The sequence below is a fragment of the Venturia canescens genome, chromosome 1 (genome assembly GCF_019457755.1).
Source record: "Venturia canescens isolate UGA chromosome 1, ASM1945775v1, whole genome shotgun sequence".
NCBI lineage: Eukaryota > Metazoa > Arthropoda > Insecta > Hymenoptera > Ichneumonidae > Venturia > Venturia canescens.
In genome coordinates this window covers 31,807,403-31,826,339 of record NC_057421.1, presented here as the reverse complement: position 1 = coordinate 31,826,339, position 18,937 = coordinate 31,807,403, and the positions used below count along the sequence as shown (strand labels likewise).

At 39.8% G+C, this 18,937-nt stretch overlaps 2 protein-coding genes across 4 annotated transcripts in view; both read left to right on the top strand.

Annotated features, from left to right (window-relative positions):
- Window positions 1-18,937, top strand: part of LOC122406039 (forkhead box protein O-like) — a 126,216-nt gene that overhangs the window by 101,869 nt on the left and 5,410 nt on the right. The gene's annotated exons all lie outside the window — the stretch shown is intronic.
- Window positions 871-3,733, top strand: LOC122406047 (uncharacterized). Of its 2 annotated transcripts, XM_043411221.1 has the most exons (5): window positions 871-1,178; window positions 1,302-1,821; window positions 2,675-2,971; window positions 3,067-3,199; window positions 3,271-3,733. In XM_043411221.1, exons 2-5 carry the CDS (start codon window positions 1,456-1,458, stop codon window positions 3,291-3,293), a joined length of 819 nt encoding a protein of 272 aa, XP_043267156.1. In that variant the 5' UTR covers window positions 871-1,178; window positions 1,302-1,455; the 3' UTR covers window positions 3,294-3,733. The 2 variants fall into 2 exon arrangements, with proteins under 2 accessions (XP_043267156.1, XP_043267147.1); XM_043411212.1 differs by having other exon boundaries at window positions 871-1,821.

The following is an 18,937-nucleotide window of genomic DNA, read 5'->3' as shown; positions in this document are numbered from 1 at the left end:
TTCCGACAGAATTTTCATCTTTCCTTGTTTATTTTCCTTCATTTGAGTAATAGCAGTTCAAATTAATACAAAATTTCCAATCCCATCGAGTTTTAAGACGTTCTGTTACACGCGATTCTATGGGATGCTCCATGAAAATTATTCATCGCTTAACCCTCGTGAGTCAATATGGATGAGAAATTCTGAAGAATTGAATTACAAACGTAAACAAAAAACTGGTATCCGAGTCCATATTCACTGGTGTTTTGCTCTTATTGGTCTGAATTGACGCTGTTTTTCTCATTACCTTTCTTTCCTCAAGTTTTTTTTTCTATTTTTCGCACTTTTTCTCAAAAATTCGAATCACTGCAGTTTTTTTTCCATTAGAAATTTTTTTGCTTCAGACAAGCCATTATATAAATTCAAACGCATTTCATGTAAAGACCGAAGCGGGGAATTAGAAATAACAAATGTAACTATGAAGCAAAGAAAAAAAGCGAGAGATTGGCAGCAGCTGTATAGCTTATACTATCGTACGAGGATGTAAAGCGAGACACTGTGGAGATCGTGGAGCTCGCGGTGGCTTCAGAGATTTCACCACGCTTTGTGGGCCCACTTGTTGCTTCATCTCTTCGCGACTATATTGTGACTCCCGCTGCTTTCGCTCTTCCTGCACTGCAAAAACAAGCGTGTTGTTTTAACACGTTTCCAGCGTGTTTATGTTGTCGCCATTTTCGACACGCTTTTTGCCGTGTTGTTCATGAAAACAACACATATTAATCGTGTTTTATAAAAACGCCTTTCCGTGTTGTTAAAAAACGGTTTCCCGTGTTGTAAAAAAACGGCTTTCCGTGTTGTTACAACACGTTTTAGGCATTTTCCTCTTTGTCGCCCGATTCGACACATATCATGGCGTGTTGCTGTTGTGCATATCCGCACACTTGAAATGCGTTGTTGGCTTGCGAGTAAATTCACTCGCAAGAATGGCGAAAAATACAACAAAATATTTTTTTTTTACCGAGAATTACTACTGGATGCGTCTCGTTCGTGAACCTCGGATATCAAAGTTCGAAGATTTGGAAACGAATTATTTCTGAGAAAAATTCGTATACATCGAGGGGGGATTCGATCGACCTACCTACCTAACACGCTCTAACTTAACGGACGCACGCTACCCACTACACTAATTCGCTCATGAGGTAATGTTGTCAAAAAGTCCGTTATACGAAACGCAAACATTGTTTACGTTTGTAAGTGTGAGCTAACCTCGTCTTCGTCCTTTGTCCAGCCAGACTCTTTCTTCTTTTTCTTTTTGTTTGTAGTTGGCTCGAGTCTGCGCTCCTATAGCGTTAAGACCATACGGCCATGTGATGAAAACTTGCTTCTCGTTTTCGTGATTATTCGGTTCGATTCGGTCGGCGAAAAGACGCATACGTTTAATTCACTTATTATTTGTGCCACTCAGCGAGCATAAAAATGGAAAAAACGATTTATTGCAAAAACGAAGAGCGATGCAAAAAAATTAAATTTTGCAAAGTGAACGAAAAAATGAGTGATTCCGAATGTGTCACCCAAAAAATCCGCGAAGCTTGTGAAAACGACTTGCTTCTGAAAAAGAAAATCGAAAATCAAGCCATCGTGTTACAGAAGCTGATTCAAAATCAAAACATTTTATGTGACATCGAAGCAGAGGAAGAAATAATCGATGAATTGGAAATAACCTGCATTGTTCCGTTAGGCGAAAGTCTTCTATCGTGTTCAACGATCTACGCTATCGATCAAGACGGCTCTCTCATTGAAACCCAAGAAAAAATAAGTGAATGTGTGGAGGAGAAAGAAAAGGTAAGATTATCTCGATGTTTTATTATATAAAATGTAGAATAATGAATCTAAACGATTTACAATAGGATAAAGAATTTATAACACATTTAATTCATTGGTAGCGATAAGATTTTTCATAAATCTCTTTGCGTCAATGAGTTTTAATAAGTGTTTCTTAAGCCAGTGATCAAAGTTCAGATTAAATTTCTTTCTCCGCAAGAAAATTTGCATCAAAATTTTTTTCTGACAGCAGTTTTGATGAACTTTCTTTGTAAACAAGAAAAGTTTTGGTCAAATTTGTTTACCGCAGCAGTATTTATAAAATTTTTTTTCTTGCAGCGGTAAAAGTTATGGTTCAATTTTTTGTATAGCAGTAGAGTTTTGAAAACATTCTTTTTAAAGTGATCAAAATTTTAATAAAATATCAATACGTTATCAAAATTTTGATTGCTATAAAGCGAATGTTTTCAAAACTTTACTGCTGTACAAAAAATTCAACCATAACTTTCACCGCTGCAAGAAAAAAAATCTTATGAATACTGTTGCGGTACACAAATTTGATCAAAACTTTCATTACTTAGAAAGAAAGTTCATCAAAATTGTTGCGAGAAAAGAAATTTGATCCAAATTTTTTTGCAGAGAAAGGAATTTGATCCAGACTTTTACCGCTGACAAGAAAAAATCATTAAGAAAATTATGAATATTCTATTGTAACCAATGAACTCAGTGTACTCAAAGATGAAAGCTTACATGAAATTTCTTTTATTGTAAAGAAAGTTTTGAACTCCTGAGATTTTTATTAGGTCGAACGGTCATAAGATTTGCTTTATGCTTTGAGAAATAAAACTGTTGAGCTTATTTTTTGGAATTTCAGGAAAACCAATCAATCAACAGTCAATTTAAAAAACTGAAAACAAATGACTTCACTGAAAAAAGAAGCATAATTTCAAGCTTCGTTGGAACGCCAACATCATTGCCAGAACTGACCCCGGAGTTGGTTCAAAAAGTGAACAACGGAGGAATGTTACTTGCTCAAAAGTCATTAACGTATTTTTGGGCAACTGATCTTTTGCATCGCACTAATGGCATGCTGAGTAAAAATGATTATTTCAACTACGCAAAAGCCATTGTTAGTGCTTATCCAGAGCTCAGCGGCGGAGACCATGGATGTGTAAGTTTTCATTTCTTTACATTTCCAGTTACTACAATTGTCAAAGCCGTCATGTGCTAAATTTTTCTTTATTGAGTTTTCTTTTATTATTGCAGGGGATTGTACGACATCAGTCAAGTACAAATGTGCGGAATCGACGTGCTAATTCAGAACGATCTGTAATGAAATTTGGCGAAGACAAATTGAAAATCGGTCAAAATATTCCAACTGTTTTACGATTCATAAAGAGTACGTTTGAATTTCTATATTAATTTCCATAAATATTAGGGGATCTCTTGTTACATTTTTATTTTTCGCAGGCGTCCTGATGTACATGGAGTAGATGCGTTAAAAGAGCTCGAAAGAAATATGAATTCCGGTGACACACCGCACGTACGTCTATTGCTCAAAGAGTCTGTGAATTTACGGAAGAAATGGATAAAAATATTTACACAAATATACTGGATATCATAAAACGGCAATTTCGTTTAGGTCGACATTGACGACAAGATATTTGCCATTTTATTTTACTTTCTAAAATGTGTTGTACATATAAGTATGAGTAACTTCCCAAAACCGTGCTGAAATCATCCGTGTTGAAACAACACACATTATCAGTATTATATAAATTACAAAACGGAAATTGCCGTGTTGTTCGAAATTTTACGGCGTTACGTGTTGCTTCAACACGATTCGTTAAAACAACACACCTGCGAGATGTATTGTGTGTTGTTGCAACACGATTAGTTAAAACAACACACCTGCGAGATGTGTTGTGCGTTGTTTCAACACACCTAACAACACGCTTGTTTTTGCAGTGTGGCAAACCTCGAACATGTTTACACGCTAAACAAGCGAATAGACCCTAAGAGAGAAAGCCACAGAGAATCATGCGAGACTTGGAGAATTCCACGTTGATCATTCGCTTTTTTTGTACCTCTTGTCTCTCCTCCCAATCTAAGAAGGCAACACGTGGTCAACATTTTCTTTCTTCGTGGAAATAATTCTAGTGATCGTCGGTCGAAGAAAAAATTAATTACACTATATTTACAAAATTCTTGTTCCACCCCATCGCAGTTATTATAGTTTTTACAAAAATATTTCGAAATGCCGACAAGGTCGTATCGTGGAAATATTACACGCAGTCGCTAATCTTTCGTTCTTGTAAAAATGATTGGAAAAATATGGTATTCGTACGAATTATACTTTATCACCATAAATTAAGGCTTCATTCAAAAATATTTGCCAGAGATTGATTTTATTTCACAACAGACGATGGCAACGCTTTTACGCGGGTTTCTAGAAACCAGAAAAAATTCACGCTTCGCTTATGTTCGTAGAGTCGTAGCATCTCAAATATTTTTGCAACTCCACTTATTCACTCCTTCGAAAAGCCTCACAAAAAACTGCACCTTCATATCCACTTAGTACTTCGTTAAGTTCGGAAACCCCTCAGGTTTCTTTCGTCCGCGTTCACAATCATCGAGGTCCGTATCTACTTCGAGCGCGTATATAAACTCGGACTTCTTTCGAAGTGTATTATTGCGCAAACTGTGGACGTTCCGGTCATTTTCCATTTCCTTTCTTTTCTCTGGGTTCTCCCGTGCCAGCGAGAGACTCCGAAGTACATTATATACGTGCTGTACAGCCGTGGCAGACGAATGGATATACCGGGACTTTATGTCCCGGCCACGGGACGTTCTTACTCTCGCTTAACGCTGCAAGTCCGAGTGAGATAGAGGCAAACAGAAAAGAGACGAATAAATGGGAACGCAACAAGCTATCGTTGAATGTGCCAAATTGAGAGTTTGTGATGTATACATATACGCGAATAGATACATATGGTCATGTATATATAAACACTGTGACTCTCATATACCCACGAAGAATTTACTTTTCCATCTCAATTCTTCACCAGAATTCATGAAAGGTCGTTATTCTTTCTCAAATGCGTTTTCCCACGGGTTCGTTTGTCATTTCTCGTCTCTCGTCAATCGCAGCATCCGATCTCTTGCTGCGTCGTTCCATCACATATCGCGCAGTGATGCTCCGCTACGTTGATCCGCGTTTCAACACAGGCTCGTTCCGGCCAATTTTTTTCCTTCCATTTGATCCGTACTAACGGCCACGTTATTTCACACACGCAATTCACCCCCTAGAAATCATTTTTGACGTGGCTTTTGACAAGCGCTTCATTCACCTCTTCCTGCAGCGGAATAGCTCTCTCGTGAAATAGCTCAATCATATTATTATTCCTCCGTCAATTAGTTCTCAATCCAAGTTGTACAACTTTCTATCAAACTGACAATGCAAAGAGGAACAAACTGAAAATCGTTAGGTGAAAATTGTCGAAATAGTGCGAGGTGAACGACTGCGACGATTTATTCGGTTAATTTGTAATCAAGAGTTTGAAAGATGATGGGACCGTGTCTTCTGGAAAAATGCCGACAGCGTACGTTACTTGGTAAGATATACAATGGGATTCCTCACAAGATCGTTGGCGCCATTCGATTAAATGAATTCGCTGTAAAGACTCACGAAAGCATGCGTCCTTCCTGATTCCCTCGCTATGGATCTTCCGATCGTATAGAGACGAACGGGAAATGTCACCACACGAATACCAATAGTCTGATTAGCGTCTCGGAGCTGGAGTCGCGATGCCTGAACGAACATCAACGTGCACGCCCGAATACTTATATCCCGTATGTCGGACTTACACAACCCGTTAATTATGTCGTGTTCGGGTTATCGAGCCGAAATCCCTCGAACCGGAGATTAGCCCCGTCGAACAAGAGCTGCGAAATCCTCCTCAAGACTCACCGAAGCAGCATGATCCGATACGAAATGTGAGCAGTTTCCCTCTCTCTCTCTCCCTCTTTACATCTCATCATTTTATTTTGCCCCTTTATTGATCGTAGCGAGGGTGCTCGCTGGCTCTGAAATAATCGTTGCGGTGTGATAGTGAGCTCGACGGAAGATAATAAGACCGAGACTTGATTTCCTGGCGGACAATTCCGTCGGACTCGACGGGTAGTTTCACATCCTTAATGAATACGAAAAAGCAATTTACATTTAACAAACGATGCGACACGAATATGGAGGAAATATCGGTTGAGTGGGGAAAGCGCCTTAAAGGTTTGCATATTTTAGATTTTTTGCATTTCTCAAATTTTAAACTCGCACGCTCTTCCAAGCGATTCTCAAAGTTAGCCCGTCCGACGTCGAACTCTGCGCGTACGTATCAGAATAGTTTATCTTAATTTTTTTTTCACTTTTACGAGAGTTCGAGCGAAAGAAGGGCAAAGCAAAAATTTATCTTGCGGTCGGTCATAAATAGCGGGGGTGTAGAGGAGGTTTTCGGTGTAGTTTGCAGAGACGCCGGAAGGGAATGATTTCAGTCGTCCGTTCGATTGTTCCGCACACTCGTAATAGGGAAAAACTATGCGTGTATATATAGAACGGCACTGGCAAGAACAAGACAGGAATATAGCGAGAGAGAAAGAGAGAGAGAGAGAGAAAAAGTATGGTATAACTCTTGGTGCGTCCCTCGCGGCTAGTGGTTACGGTCGTTCGAAGTCGGACGCCCGATAAAGTGATTTGCGTGCTCCGCGCAGTGCTCCCTCTCCCTCTCTTTTTTCTTTTTCTCGTTATTCCGAAATTCCCGTACTTCAACTCATTATTTCTCTCTTTCGTTCTCTCCTATCTGCGGAGTATGTGCATTCCCATTCCGAAGCAGTGGGTGTACAGTTCCTCGGATAGAAAGAGAGGATGGACCCTCTCGATTTATTGACACAAGGGAGAGAAATTCCGTACGAAAAGGAAAGGAGGAAAGAGCAGCGGCGTCCCAACGACGACTCCCACTGCTACCAGTACTTTCTGCTTTGGGTTTCGCTCGTGTCTAAATTTCCAACAACAAGTTACTTCACATATATTATGTCGCGGGGCTTTAATTGTATAAGTAGTCTGCACTAAATAATTGTGCACGATTTTTATGTCGAGCATTGTATTCTTTCTTTCTTTACTTATTTATTGCCGAAACTAAATCGTGCGCTCAGGTAAACGAAAAATATTTGTGACGAGGATACACAGAGTCTAGAATATTCTGTGTTTTCGTGGGAAAAATTTCACGGAGAACCGTTGGCAATTATATTTTAAATACCGATTACAAATTTTAAAAAACCGTTCTCGAATAAAAGGACTCGTGGGATCAATCAGTGTCGTAGTTTTAATAAATTAATGCTGGTTACACGATAAACCTCCGGATTTCCCCTAACCTGTTATTTTATTTTCAATCGCTTGTTTATTCAATCGAAAAGCAATTTCCGATATGTTTCGTACTTTTTTTTCAAATGATACAACGATAAATGCCCTGAAGGCGTAAATGAAGTTGATATAGAGAGGCGAATATTCAGAAATCATTTGTTGAAAAAACGAACTCATGAAAAAAAAAAAAAAAACAGCGGAAATTTCAATGAAGATAGACGAATGTGTGCGATTATTTAAAAAACAAAATTTGAGATCGCTCGTGCGTTGCAATACGAAAGGTTTTCACTTCGGATAAGCGACTAACCATTGCTTATAGTCTCAAAGTATGTGTGCATCATTTATTGGAGAATAACATTAAATTTTCAGAAACTTAGAGCCCCCATTTGCATATTGTCATGAAATTGGTTGAAGAATTAGGTTGAAAATTCTTTCGAACAGCCATAATTCTGGAATAACTTCGATGACTGACGAATCAGAGCATGAAATTTCGCTGAATCGAAAAGTCGAATCAGATCTCACTCGACGTATACTCAAAGCCCCAAGTTTGTCGTAAAGAATGAAATTCTACGCCATTTCGAGCTTTGATATATTCAAATTTTTCGAGCGCTCCAACGACTCTCCTCTTTCTTTCATTCTCCATCCTTTTCTTTTCGTCTTTCGTTTTCTATATGCTTTTCTCTCTAGTTGTCTCAAGAGAAAAGCACGAAAAGAGACATTTCACCGGCGTCTCGCAATCGAACAGTCACGTCCCTCTCGTTATCTCGTAAAACAACCCCTTTCATCCCTCCTTTCTTCACTAATGTCTATACTCCACTCTTAATAGTATTTTTCATGGTTACCACAACACAGTTGTAATGTCGTATTGCTTGACATGTATCCATAGTCATACATACAAATGTGGTGTTTCAAGACTATACGAAAAAAAAACTGAATTCTCACCGGCTCGTAAAAACTTGGAGAAAAATTGCAAGCTCTGAGATTTGTTTGTAACAATCGAAAAAAAAAAAAAAACAATACGAGGAAACATTGAAATCGAAATATATCGTTTACGTTTTTGATGTCTTTAATTGATCGTGAAACCAGTATCACAAACTGGATGGAGAAATACTATAAACTCGCCGTAATGTAAAATTATAACCCATAAATAGAAGCTTATATAATTGGAAGGGCGATGCTTCTTACTCATGAAGGTAGAACACACTCTTATTTTGAAAGGAAGATGATCGATTATTGGCGTGAGTAAAAATCAGTCGAAATGGTTGGAAAAATCCGAATATTCATTGATTCAAGGAATTTCTGACTTATCGCGGAAAAATATTAACGACATCATATCATTTATTAATTTTATCCATCCGACAGAAGAATTAATTAAAAATTTATCCTCCGTACTGAATTTTGTATAATTTCGTTCCGTCGTGATAATTCCGTTGGAATTACCTCTTCCGTTCATACAAAATATAATTCCGAAATAACGTCACGGTGTTCTCATCTCTACCGAGGTCCGTGAACAGGTAGCATTGCACAGGCAAGGTCTTTTCAAGACGGTCATTTTTCATTCCGGAATAAGTTTATTAGTTACATCGGTGTGTAACGGTGAGTTCAAGTATTCGTCAGTGAACAATAGATGTGCTGGTATGATATTTTTTTAGATCCATCTATAGTATAAAAATGAGCAAGAACACCTTACTGAAGTCGTGCTAAGCAAAAGTTCAAGAAATATTGTTCGTCTCAAGACACCTTTCAGTGAGCCCAGATTTCCTGATTAGCTTATAGTGTTATAACTATTTATTTATTTACTTATTAAAAAAACAGATATGAAGACATTGAATTCGAAAGGTAAATATGTGCAGAGGTAGTAGAATTTATAATGAAATCAGAGTAGATGCTAAAAGTGATTTCTGTTCATCAATTCGTACGTGTCTTCCCAGTCGAGTGGGTCACATGTAGTACATATTTTCAGAAACGGGAATAAGGGGTGGGTAAACACGGTTGAGATTAGAGAAAGCCGAAGCTATATAAGAATATTTTTACGACTCTTCTTCGTTTTTCTCGTCCTTTCGCATTGTGTTTCTCTATACTCTATTTTTGCATTATATGAATAATATGAATATGTGTGTATGTTCATATAGAACTATACCATGCGAGTGTCGTCGAGCGTGTGGGGTACTAGAATGTGCGAGGAAAAAGGGATGGGAGATAAAGTAGTTGGCGCCGATTAAACAAATCGCATTATAAGTTAGCTAGCCATGCAGAGTCTTGCAGGAGTGCACGAGGCTGCGCTTAACTTGCCAACTCACTTTATATTAAGACGTACCGCCCCGCTTGATCCGAGAACGGTCATAAACTTTAGGAGTGGCTTCTCCCTCTGGGATAATTATTTAATTGAATTTATCAAGAGGGGGGGATTTCGAGAAAAGACCTTCTTGGCTCTTTCCTCCCTCTATCTTTATCTCTTCTTCGATCTTTCTTCTGGGTGACGAAAAGTTGTGTCTTGTTCGTCTGAATTTGACTTCGTTTTCTTTCCTCTTTTCCCCGTTGACGCCGCAGTTTATCGCCTGTGTCGACAGATTGATTTTACTTCCCGCAATGGCATTCAACATTCTTCACTCATTGCAGGTAGATATGAACCATTCCTGTGGTTGAATATGAAAATATTCCTAATCTCGCTTTTATTCCAATAATTTATTTCCAATTTCTTCGAATATATTTCATTAATTATAGCCATCTTAAGTGCTTTATTTGACTTTCGAGTCGATTCGAAAACAAGATAATTTCGTGTATCAGCAAATTTAAACAGTTTTGAAGGATTTGAGTTTTGTTTTAATCCAAACGTAAATTGACCAGTCGACAGCGGAGGTTGCGAAAAATGGGAAATTCTCAATTAAATAAAAAATGAGGATTGTCGCGTCGCATATGAAAGGAAACATCGAGTTTTCGACGACCGTGCAACGGTACGTTGCTCTTCCTATTTTTTCACATTATCCACTGCTCAAAGCGTCCCTCCTTACATCTGGTCCGAGGAAAATCAAGTTCATTCGAGAGCTCCCAAAATTTGTGAAAAAAATGACGATTTCCTTATTTTTGAATGGGTATATATGAATTTTTTTCAGCATGTATGAAAAAAATCGATGCGTTTTAATCGCACGTGGCTACAATATGTTTCTATGGGGAAAAAAATAGTGTGGATTAATATAGCCGCTCCAGATATTTTCTGGGCAATTTTCGAATTATCGCGAGTCCCACGAGAGGTTGGAGAGAGAGGGTGGTTTCCAACGCCGAAAGAAAAAGACGTAACTCATTCATGGGTAGTTAACGATGGCGTGACAGTTTGCTTAATATACGCGACTGTACTCTCGAGTCATAAGTTTTAAAGTTCTTGTTCCTCTTCTTCTTGGGGTGAGAAAGAAGGAAGACGCGGAAGGGTGAGTGCGGTCGCTCAAGGATCCAGACCAAAGTATATACGGAATGTCATCAGATTATAGACAAAAAATGGTCCAAAAGAAAATGAGAAAGTTAACGAAAGATAGTCGAAGAGGAGAATTGTTCCAGTTAAAATTTTGCTAAATTAATCTAATTGTCTCTGATTGAATGAGCACTTAATTGAAGAGATTTAATACTTACTGCGAGAAGAATATTTCATCCGAATTTGTCTGCCGGCGAACTGTGGAAGAAAAAGAGTGTAAAAACGGAGAGTAGGATGTAAGGGGTTTCCAGAGCGAAGGGAATGAGGATGCCTGTAGTATCCTCGTAGACGGCGCAATCCTCTGTCGTATGTATGTAGGATTCGCTGGTAGGGTCTCTCTTTTGGCGTGACGAGAAACAGTGAAAACGGGAGGGAAATATATTCGAGAAAGAAAGATTGAGATACAGAAATATTCGACGTAGGACTGACTTGGATAAAGAGAGAGAGAGAGAGAGGGCAAAAAATGAAAAAAGTGGGAGCGAGAGAGGATACGGAAACGCATCGGGTGCGAGCGTTCGCTGAGGAAGCGAAGTAGAAAGAAGGAAGAATATGCGGGCTGCAAGAAAGAGCCGTCCAATATTTCAACGCGAAAAGAGAGACACGATCGTCCCTTGTACTCAGTGTTCCCGTGGCCCGCGAAAGACCGGCATACAGTGAGGAGCGAGGGACCGAGAAAGCGACCACTTGAAATATCTTGTCGCCAGAGAGCGCAAAACTTTTAGACTCGGGCAAACTGAAACATGCTGACGTAACCATAAAGATGGTTGGAGTGAGTGAGTGAGATGGAAAGAGAGAGAGAGAGAGAGAGAGAGGGACCGAGGGTAAGAAAAAAAAGAGAGGAAAGGGGCTAAGGAAAACTCCTGGGGAGTAGTGGGTTAGCAAAGAGAACGGCTTGGGGGTGATTTTGGAACGAACGAAGGGGAGGGCACGAAGAAGACGCAAAGACATTCGTGGATGCCACTAGGAAAAGACGCCTCGTAGCGTGTTCTTCTTCGCCTCGTTCGCTCCGGTGAATTCCTCGCGGCTTGAGCATTATACACCCGCGTGTCTACCAGAAATCTCTTTTTCTCTATCTATCCCCTTTACTCCATCGTCGTTTTATTCGCTTCAATATTTCTCTCTCTCTCTCTCTCTCTCTCTCTCTCTCTCTCTCCGTCGCACTTGCTCCATCTCATATTCTGTTTCCTCGTACCAAAATGACATTGTACGTCTATAGCACAAGCATGTCACTTCTTTTCTCTTTCTCTATAGCTCTAAGACGTCTGCTTTTCTTTTCACCAGTTCTTACTCATATATGTATAGATATACTGTCCAACAATTCCGCCATCCTCAAGCCGCGGGGTGTCCTTCGCTCTCTGATGCATCTCCCGCATTACTGGAGTCCATGTTGACCATTTATCGGATTAACTCATTCTCCGTATTCAATTTTTAAACCTCCAATTTATCGTGTAATCTTTTCACCGTGTGTATACAAGAACGGAGGCATTTTTCGTCTATGTTTATGATACGGAACGCTTGAAATTTATTTCCTCAATTTCTTTGATGAAGAAAATGCGTTCAAATGAATGCTGCTAGTTGAAAAATAATTGTACTTTTCGTGCCAAGATTTTTATCAAGAATCGTGCATTCCAATTAATAAGGTGAGAAAATAGCAAATAAGAGAATATAATAAATTATTAGGAGCATCTCATTGTGTAACACTAAGAGATTTTTGGCAGCTTTTCGCAAGAGATTAGGACAAAGAGAGACCACGAGGAGGGAGGTTTGTCGAGTGTGTGCTACGAAATCGCATGTAGTTTTAACCAATTCCGAATCTTCGCGTTTTCCTTCACTCGGTGAGTGTCATAGATATGTGCACACGTGCACAGTACACGAAGTTCTATATCGTTGGAGATGCTCAAAGTTGAGGAGGCTCGCTTTTACTCCATCCAGTTTAGCGTGGCCAAGAAAGAGATAGAGTAAGAGCTTTCCGGGAGTGTGTGCGGCTCGTTGGCGCCGGAAAGGCGCGCCGAGGCGCCACGTGGCCATGCGCGCACCCCTTCTCATCCCCCACTTCACGTAATTCCTCCTCTTCTCCGCCTTTCCGCGCAATCTCGCCCACCAGTGAGGTTCTCTCGCCCTGCTCCCCACCCCTCCATTCCTCCGAACGGCTACTTCGCTCTCTTCCGTTTTCCTCACCACCACCCTCACCGGCACTTCTGGATAACCCTCTTAAAACGCGTATACACTTCCAAATACAGTGAAATTTCACCCTCCTTCCCTTTCTCCCTAATACGTCGGCGGGCTTCGTAGCTTAGAGAGGTAAAAGAGCCCACGCGCTAGCAAACTCTCCCGCGCTCATGCCTTGTCAGACAGGCAACTCTCGTATCACTATCTTAAGCTCTATGTCCAAGATGCGAATTGCCGCGCGTATCTTTTCACCAAACTATGTACCGGAGCCATACTTTTTTATCTGTGCATCTATCTGGGGACTCCTATGGAGTCTCTGTCCAATTTTCTGTGTCATTTACACTAACGCCGTATAACAATATCAACCCCTGTATCTTAAAGACAACGTCTTTTCGTCCAGGCTCATTTTTATTTTATTGCACTCAGGCTGAATTTTTTTTCGATGTACGAAGTAAAGTCATCCCCATCCCGATACGTTGATTAATTGCCGATCGACCAATCAAGAACTCACCGAAATTTCGGTGAGTGTGATCGAAAATCAAGTTCTTCTGCGCACGGGCTATCTAAATGTATAGTGGATTCCACTTGAACATTCATTTTTCCAGAAAAATGAGAAAGGGAGTGTTACGAAATCCATTAGCTGCTACGGGCGTAGATGGAAAGATTGTAGATCGTGCGGTAGCAGTAGGGAGTTGTGCCCTTTACCATTCATGGACGGCCGATCTTTCATCCCCGATGCCTGCAAAGTGGCGAAGAGCCGAGAGGGAATCGAGTTCGCACATACACTGCATAACGTCGCCGACCCCTACTCCCTAGGGATCACCCCAAGTGCTCGAGTGCTCGTCGAAATTTTCCTTCCTCTCTGTCTTTCCGTCTCTTTTTATCCATCCCTCGTACTTCTTCGCTCTATATATGCGGCAAAATATTCAACATTATACAACGAATTCTATCGGTGTGCTGTTATATATAAAGCGCATAGCTACAACTCTATCGCGAAGCGTAAAGCACGAAGCGAGATTGGCGAACTCGAGCGATCCGGTTATATTAACGAGCATGAAGGTTAGATTTATTGACAACTCCTACACTAAATGCCCGTGATATCGTACATTTCCATTCTGATCTCACATTCTTTTTTTTTTATGCGCACACGGATACACGAATACATCCTATTGCTATATATAAAAAATAAAATGAAATAATATAGGAGGGCTTGGATACCCTTGCACTTTATATTCGCGTTCGTTTTTGACTTGATGGCAGACTGCACTCCGCTCGCCCACTACCAGTCATACGTACATTCGTTCCTCAATTTTTCTGCCAATTTAATCGATCATTCTACTTATATTTCTTCTTCTACGAGTTAACCTCGTTGCTTCCATAGCGATTCCCCATCCCGATAGCTTCCCTTTGAAAGGAAATAACGTTTGGAGTACGAAAAAAATGTGTACTCACTTTTCTTTTGAGATAACTAAAAGATCTTTTCACACAGCGCCAACTCAACATGAAACGCCGACTTCATATTGATATTTCGATGAGTGTTAAAGTAGTTTATCTCTTGGTTTAGGAGTATCTATGGTGCAATCTAACCTTGCTTGATGGAAATAGGCAGTTAGAGCCCCGACCTTACTGACCGATGCAGTTTTATTGGGCCTGGAAGCGCGTGTTGCGTAGAAGCAACATACGATCCGAGAGGGTTAAAGTAGTTCGGCTCAAGCGCAAGGGCTGTTTTTAGATAGCACTCTAATTTTTCACAACAATTAAAAATTTCTTTTCTACGTCTGTGAAATTTCAAGACCCTTTATCAACTGTTTGGTTGGAAATTAACACGTTGCTCATGGCCACAATGACTTTCTGGCTTACGTGATACTTACAATGACTTAAAGAGGGGGGGGGGGGGGGCGGGCGGTCAACGACCATCTGAATTAGAAATATTAATTTGAAGACGACAAATGGTTACAGAACCTTGAAATTTTGCAGACCCATACGTCACTTTTGTCATGTATAGCACAACCTATATCATATCGTCAATGGGAGTGACAGCTGTAATTGTTAAGGTTATACATGGTGATCTCTGATCAAATCTGTCAAGTGACTACGTTCAACGTTGTCAAACGTTGCTTTTTCGCAATGTACTATCGAATCTTGTGAAAGACTCGGAATGGAATATTTTTCGCAATAAACTCAATTTAAACATTATTTACGATTAAAAAATTAAGATAACGCTTTTCTAATAATATTATACTACATATCTAGAGTCGCGGCAGCGACTCTGAGACAAGTACATTTATATATATGACGAGTTGCTGCCAGAGACTCTTTACCGGAGCGATAGCGTTTCCAATTGTTTTCGAAAATTTTCAAAATTTACGAATAACCAGGGTAATTCCTTTGAAAAAATATGGAAAGACCGCTAACTGACTAGTACGACGCGCATGTATTACAACACTAGATAATAATCATCAGCAGTTTATTGGTCAATAAACGATAAGAATTGATGACGTGAAGCACATATTTTCGATCTTTCCATATTTATATATTTCTATCATCAGTTGGTAAATATCTGGAGAAATAATCCGAGAGTCTTTCTATACGTTGTAATGATTCTTCGTATATATCGATAAACGTTACTACGTTTAATCGACACTTACCCCTTATTTTATACGTTTTCTCGTGTACTTCGTAAAAAGAAGTTGAAAAACTTCCGTGACACTTTAATTTGCCTCTCGCTTGCTTGGAAAATGTGCCTTCGTCTCGGTTTCAAGGACCCCCAAAGCATTCAGAGAAACGTAATGGAAATATACGAATAGCGATTCCGGATAAAAGAGTAAGATCGTTACGGCTAAGTAAGAGCGACCCGAGCAAAGGAAAATCGACATGAGTTAGAACGAGCAAAGCTATTGACTATTTCAGGAAACGAGAATAGTACAGTACTTGAAATAGTGGCGTCTCGTTCCTTTTTACCAAGGTTCCGTTCAGGAGACTGCCAATTAATGGCTTAGAAATTGAAAAATAAGCGTGTTTATGAGTCAAACACAACCATCGAATCCTAGAAATTCGTAAAGTTTCAATAGATACACATACAAACTGTTTGCGTATTCAAAGAATGACGTCGGTATTACTACTCTGTTAGCAAATAACATATTTTCACCACACATGCGCCGAAAGTTCTTATCAATTCTGCCCGCGGTTTGAAGTAGTCTACTTTCCCTCCCTAGGTGTGTAATATACTATATTTTGTTAAATAATGCGAAAAGTAATAATTCCCATATGCGCCTGCTTCAAATTGCACCTAGGAAGTTTTGAAATTGGCCGCATAGTGACACTGTAGATGCTGCGCACGGTCCCTATTGGCGATCCACACTAAGCATGCGACGCCTCGCGGATTTTTCTTGAACTGCTGTTGAAGTGCAAAGCAGACGATCTGTCGCGTAATATTAATGTCGTTAAATGGTTTTTGGAGCAGTCATCAGCAAAAATGTACGTATTCATAAATTTGTCGGAGTTTTAAATACGACTGGTCCATGTTTCCAATGCTAAATCATGCACAACTGTCAAAATTGCACTCCAATAGCGCCATTTTTCTGAGGGACACGAGCGCCGTCATCGGTAGTGTGGATCGCCAATTCATTGAAATATTGATAAACGAGGAAATGCCTTCGACAGCGGTGCTTACGATTGACCTATCGCAACAGCTATAGTCAAGAGACACCTTATTATTTTGAAAACTTTAAATTAACTATAGATGATGGATTTATATATTATTTTATTAATATTACGAAAGTCCATGATTTTTCAGGTGTGTGTCGTCATGATTTATGGAACATCATTTATTATGAAGTTTTTTAATGTCATTCTCATTTGACTCACATCGTCCAATCAGCCATACTCCTAATACATATGACAACGCTGTGACCTTTGCTTACCATGTACTATCCCTTTGTGCGAGGAGGTTATATATGACCATGAATCGACACAATGTTCGGCTTGACCAGAAACATTGTCTTCAAACAAATTTATTTTTTCTAACATTCTGTTTCTCGGATAAGAACCCTCAATTCGACTATTCAATGAATACAGTTTGACAGTTCACATATTCGAATCTGTTCCGTGTTATTCGAGGTTATGCAGTGATGCCACCTTTACGCAGCCAGAGCGGTAGTAGCAGAAGACGACGACACACCACGTAATTACTCGACTAAATCGAAGATTTTTATTTTATTTGTTCGGCAAACTTCTTTTTTTTTTTATTAAAAAACGATCCTCATCATTTTTTTAACATTTGAGAATTCTCTTTGAAAACATATCTAATCGGGAAAATTAGTTATTCATGGCTCAAGTCTCTGTTGGAGTGCGGTCTTCATAAGCTGTGCGTTAAATTTCGAAATTTTATCGATTATTTATCGTTATAACTGGTCGATGATGCGCTCAAAAATTTTGCAGGCATTTTCCTGCGCACTTTAAATATAAAATAAAAAAATATCACGTTTGTATCTAACAATGAAGTTTGCGATAGGTCGACTTTAAAATGTTACACTTTTTTTTCAATCCATATGTAGAAATGCAAAAATTTAGCAGCCCGGTGTTCCCCGCCGTCCGGCACTTGCCATCTCTCACTCACACCTACACATGGAATATGATAGGTCGAGTTGAACGAAGGGTTCGAAAATAAAAGATGGAACAACTGCGAGGTCCAGGGGTTTAGTGGGAGTTGCCAAAATGAAAGTTATACACCATGTTTCTCTCACTTTTTCCATCTCTCTCGCGTGAAAAAATAGATCGAGCTAAAGTGTGCTTCACTTTTTGAAATGAAAAAAAAAAGGAGAGAAACTGGCAACGGGGTTAACATTTTTTTTGTGGATCGTGTGTCCCTGTAGGTATGAGTTGAATACGAAATGGCATATACTGACGCGAATAGAAGCACTCTTTCTTCCCACTGTCAACGCTTGTTCGTAATCTCATAAACAAAGTAATGACTGGTCCCCGCATGCTCGTTGAAATTTTTCGGGAATTCAGTCCTCTAAACTATTTTTCATACATATATAACACCTCCATGCTCATATATGTGCATGAAGGACGTCCTGGTTACATGGCAAAACTAGTATATAGTAACACATACATATGTGTGTCGTTAGTTTTGCCGAATTTTAGCTCCGGGCACACTTTCTGGCATTTCAACTCTACGACTGTTATATAAATCACAAAATTTGTCCACGCGATAACGTTCGATCGGAAAGTCTCTCGCTGTAACCGAGAAGCGCGCGCTCGTTCTTTCTCGCTTCGAGGTTCGATATACACGAAACTCTATTTCCCTCCAGTATCCGAATACGTTTTGACTTTTTCTAAACAAAAACGTCACAGTGAAACTATCATCTCGGATATTCTACATTTTTCTCCTCTATTCTTCACTTCTTATTCCCCCTTACTCCCTTCTCGTAGTTCTTGAAAAATACTAAAAAGTGTGCCGAAAGTCAGTCGTCACTTTGAAAATGAAAAAGTTATCGATGTATGAGCGAAGAACGGACTTGAAGAAAGATTGGAGAAAAAAGTCGAGAAGACCGATAAGAAAGATTTTTCCACTATTAGTTTTGCTCTTTTTTCGAGACTTCGAATTGGTTCGACGTTTTTCGGCTTTCGGCAAGAGTCAGAGGGCCATGTTGTCGCCACTGCCTCTCTCTCTCTCTCTCTTTCTCCGTGTCTTTCTCCTTCTTCCTCTCTTTTACCCTCTCATGTATGCGAGTCGCCAAGAGAAGAATCAAAGAGGTCGTTTATCGAAACGGTCGAGCGACGAAACGAGCCGGATCGAGGCGATATGCGCGTTTGAGCAGACTGAGTGGGGGAGATATTGCTTTTCTATGTGTATACATGCACATGTAACCTCGAAAAATTTCGGTGAGCTTAGCAAATTCGCGGCACGGATTAAGCGGCCCGAGTGACTCGGGCAGGGGGCAAAACTTTTGCCAAAGAACGGAAGAGACGCTCAGATTCGAGCAAAGAGGGTTATGGCTCTTTCTTCCCCCAAATTGCACTCATCGCTTCGATGTACAAATCGATCCCGAACGTCATTTGCACTTCGCTCGAACCGCCTGACT

Excerpts from the sequence above, each read along its gene's own strand:
- LOC122406047 (XM_043411221.1), top strand. The coding sequence starts at position 1,456 with ATGGAAAAAACGATTTATTGCAAAAACGAAGAGCGATGCAAAAAAATT. Across the intron at positions 1,822-2,674 it reads GTGTGGAGGAGAAAGAAAAG|GAAAACCAATCAATCAACAG; the intron begins GTAAGATTATCT and ends TTGGAATTTCAG. Across the intron at positions 3,200-3,270 it reads TGTTTTACGATTCATAAAGA|GCGTCCTGATGTACATGGAG; the intron begins GTACGTTTGAAT and ends TATTTTTCGCAG.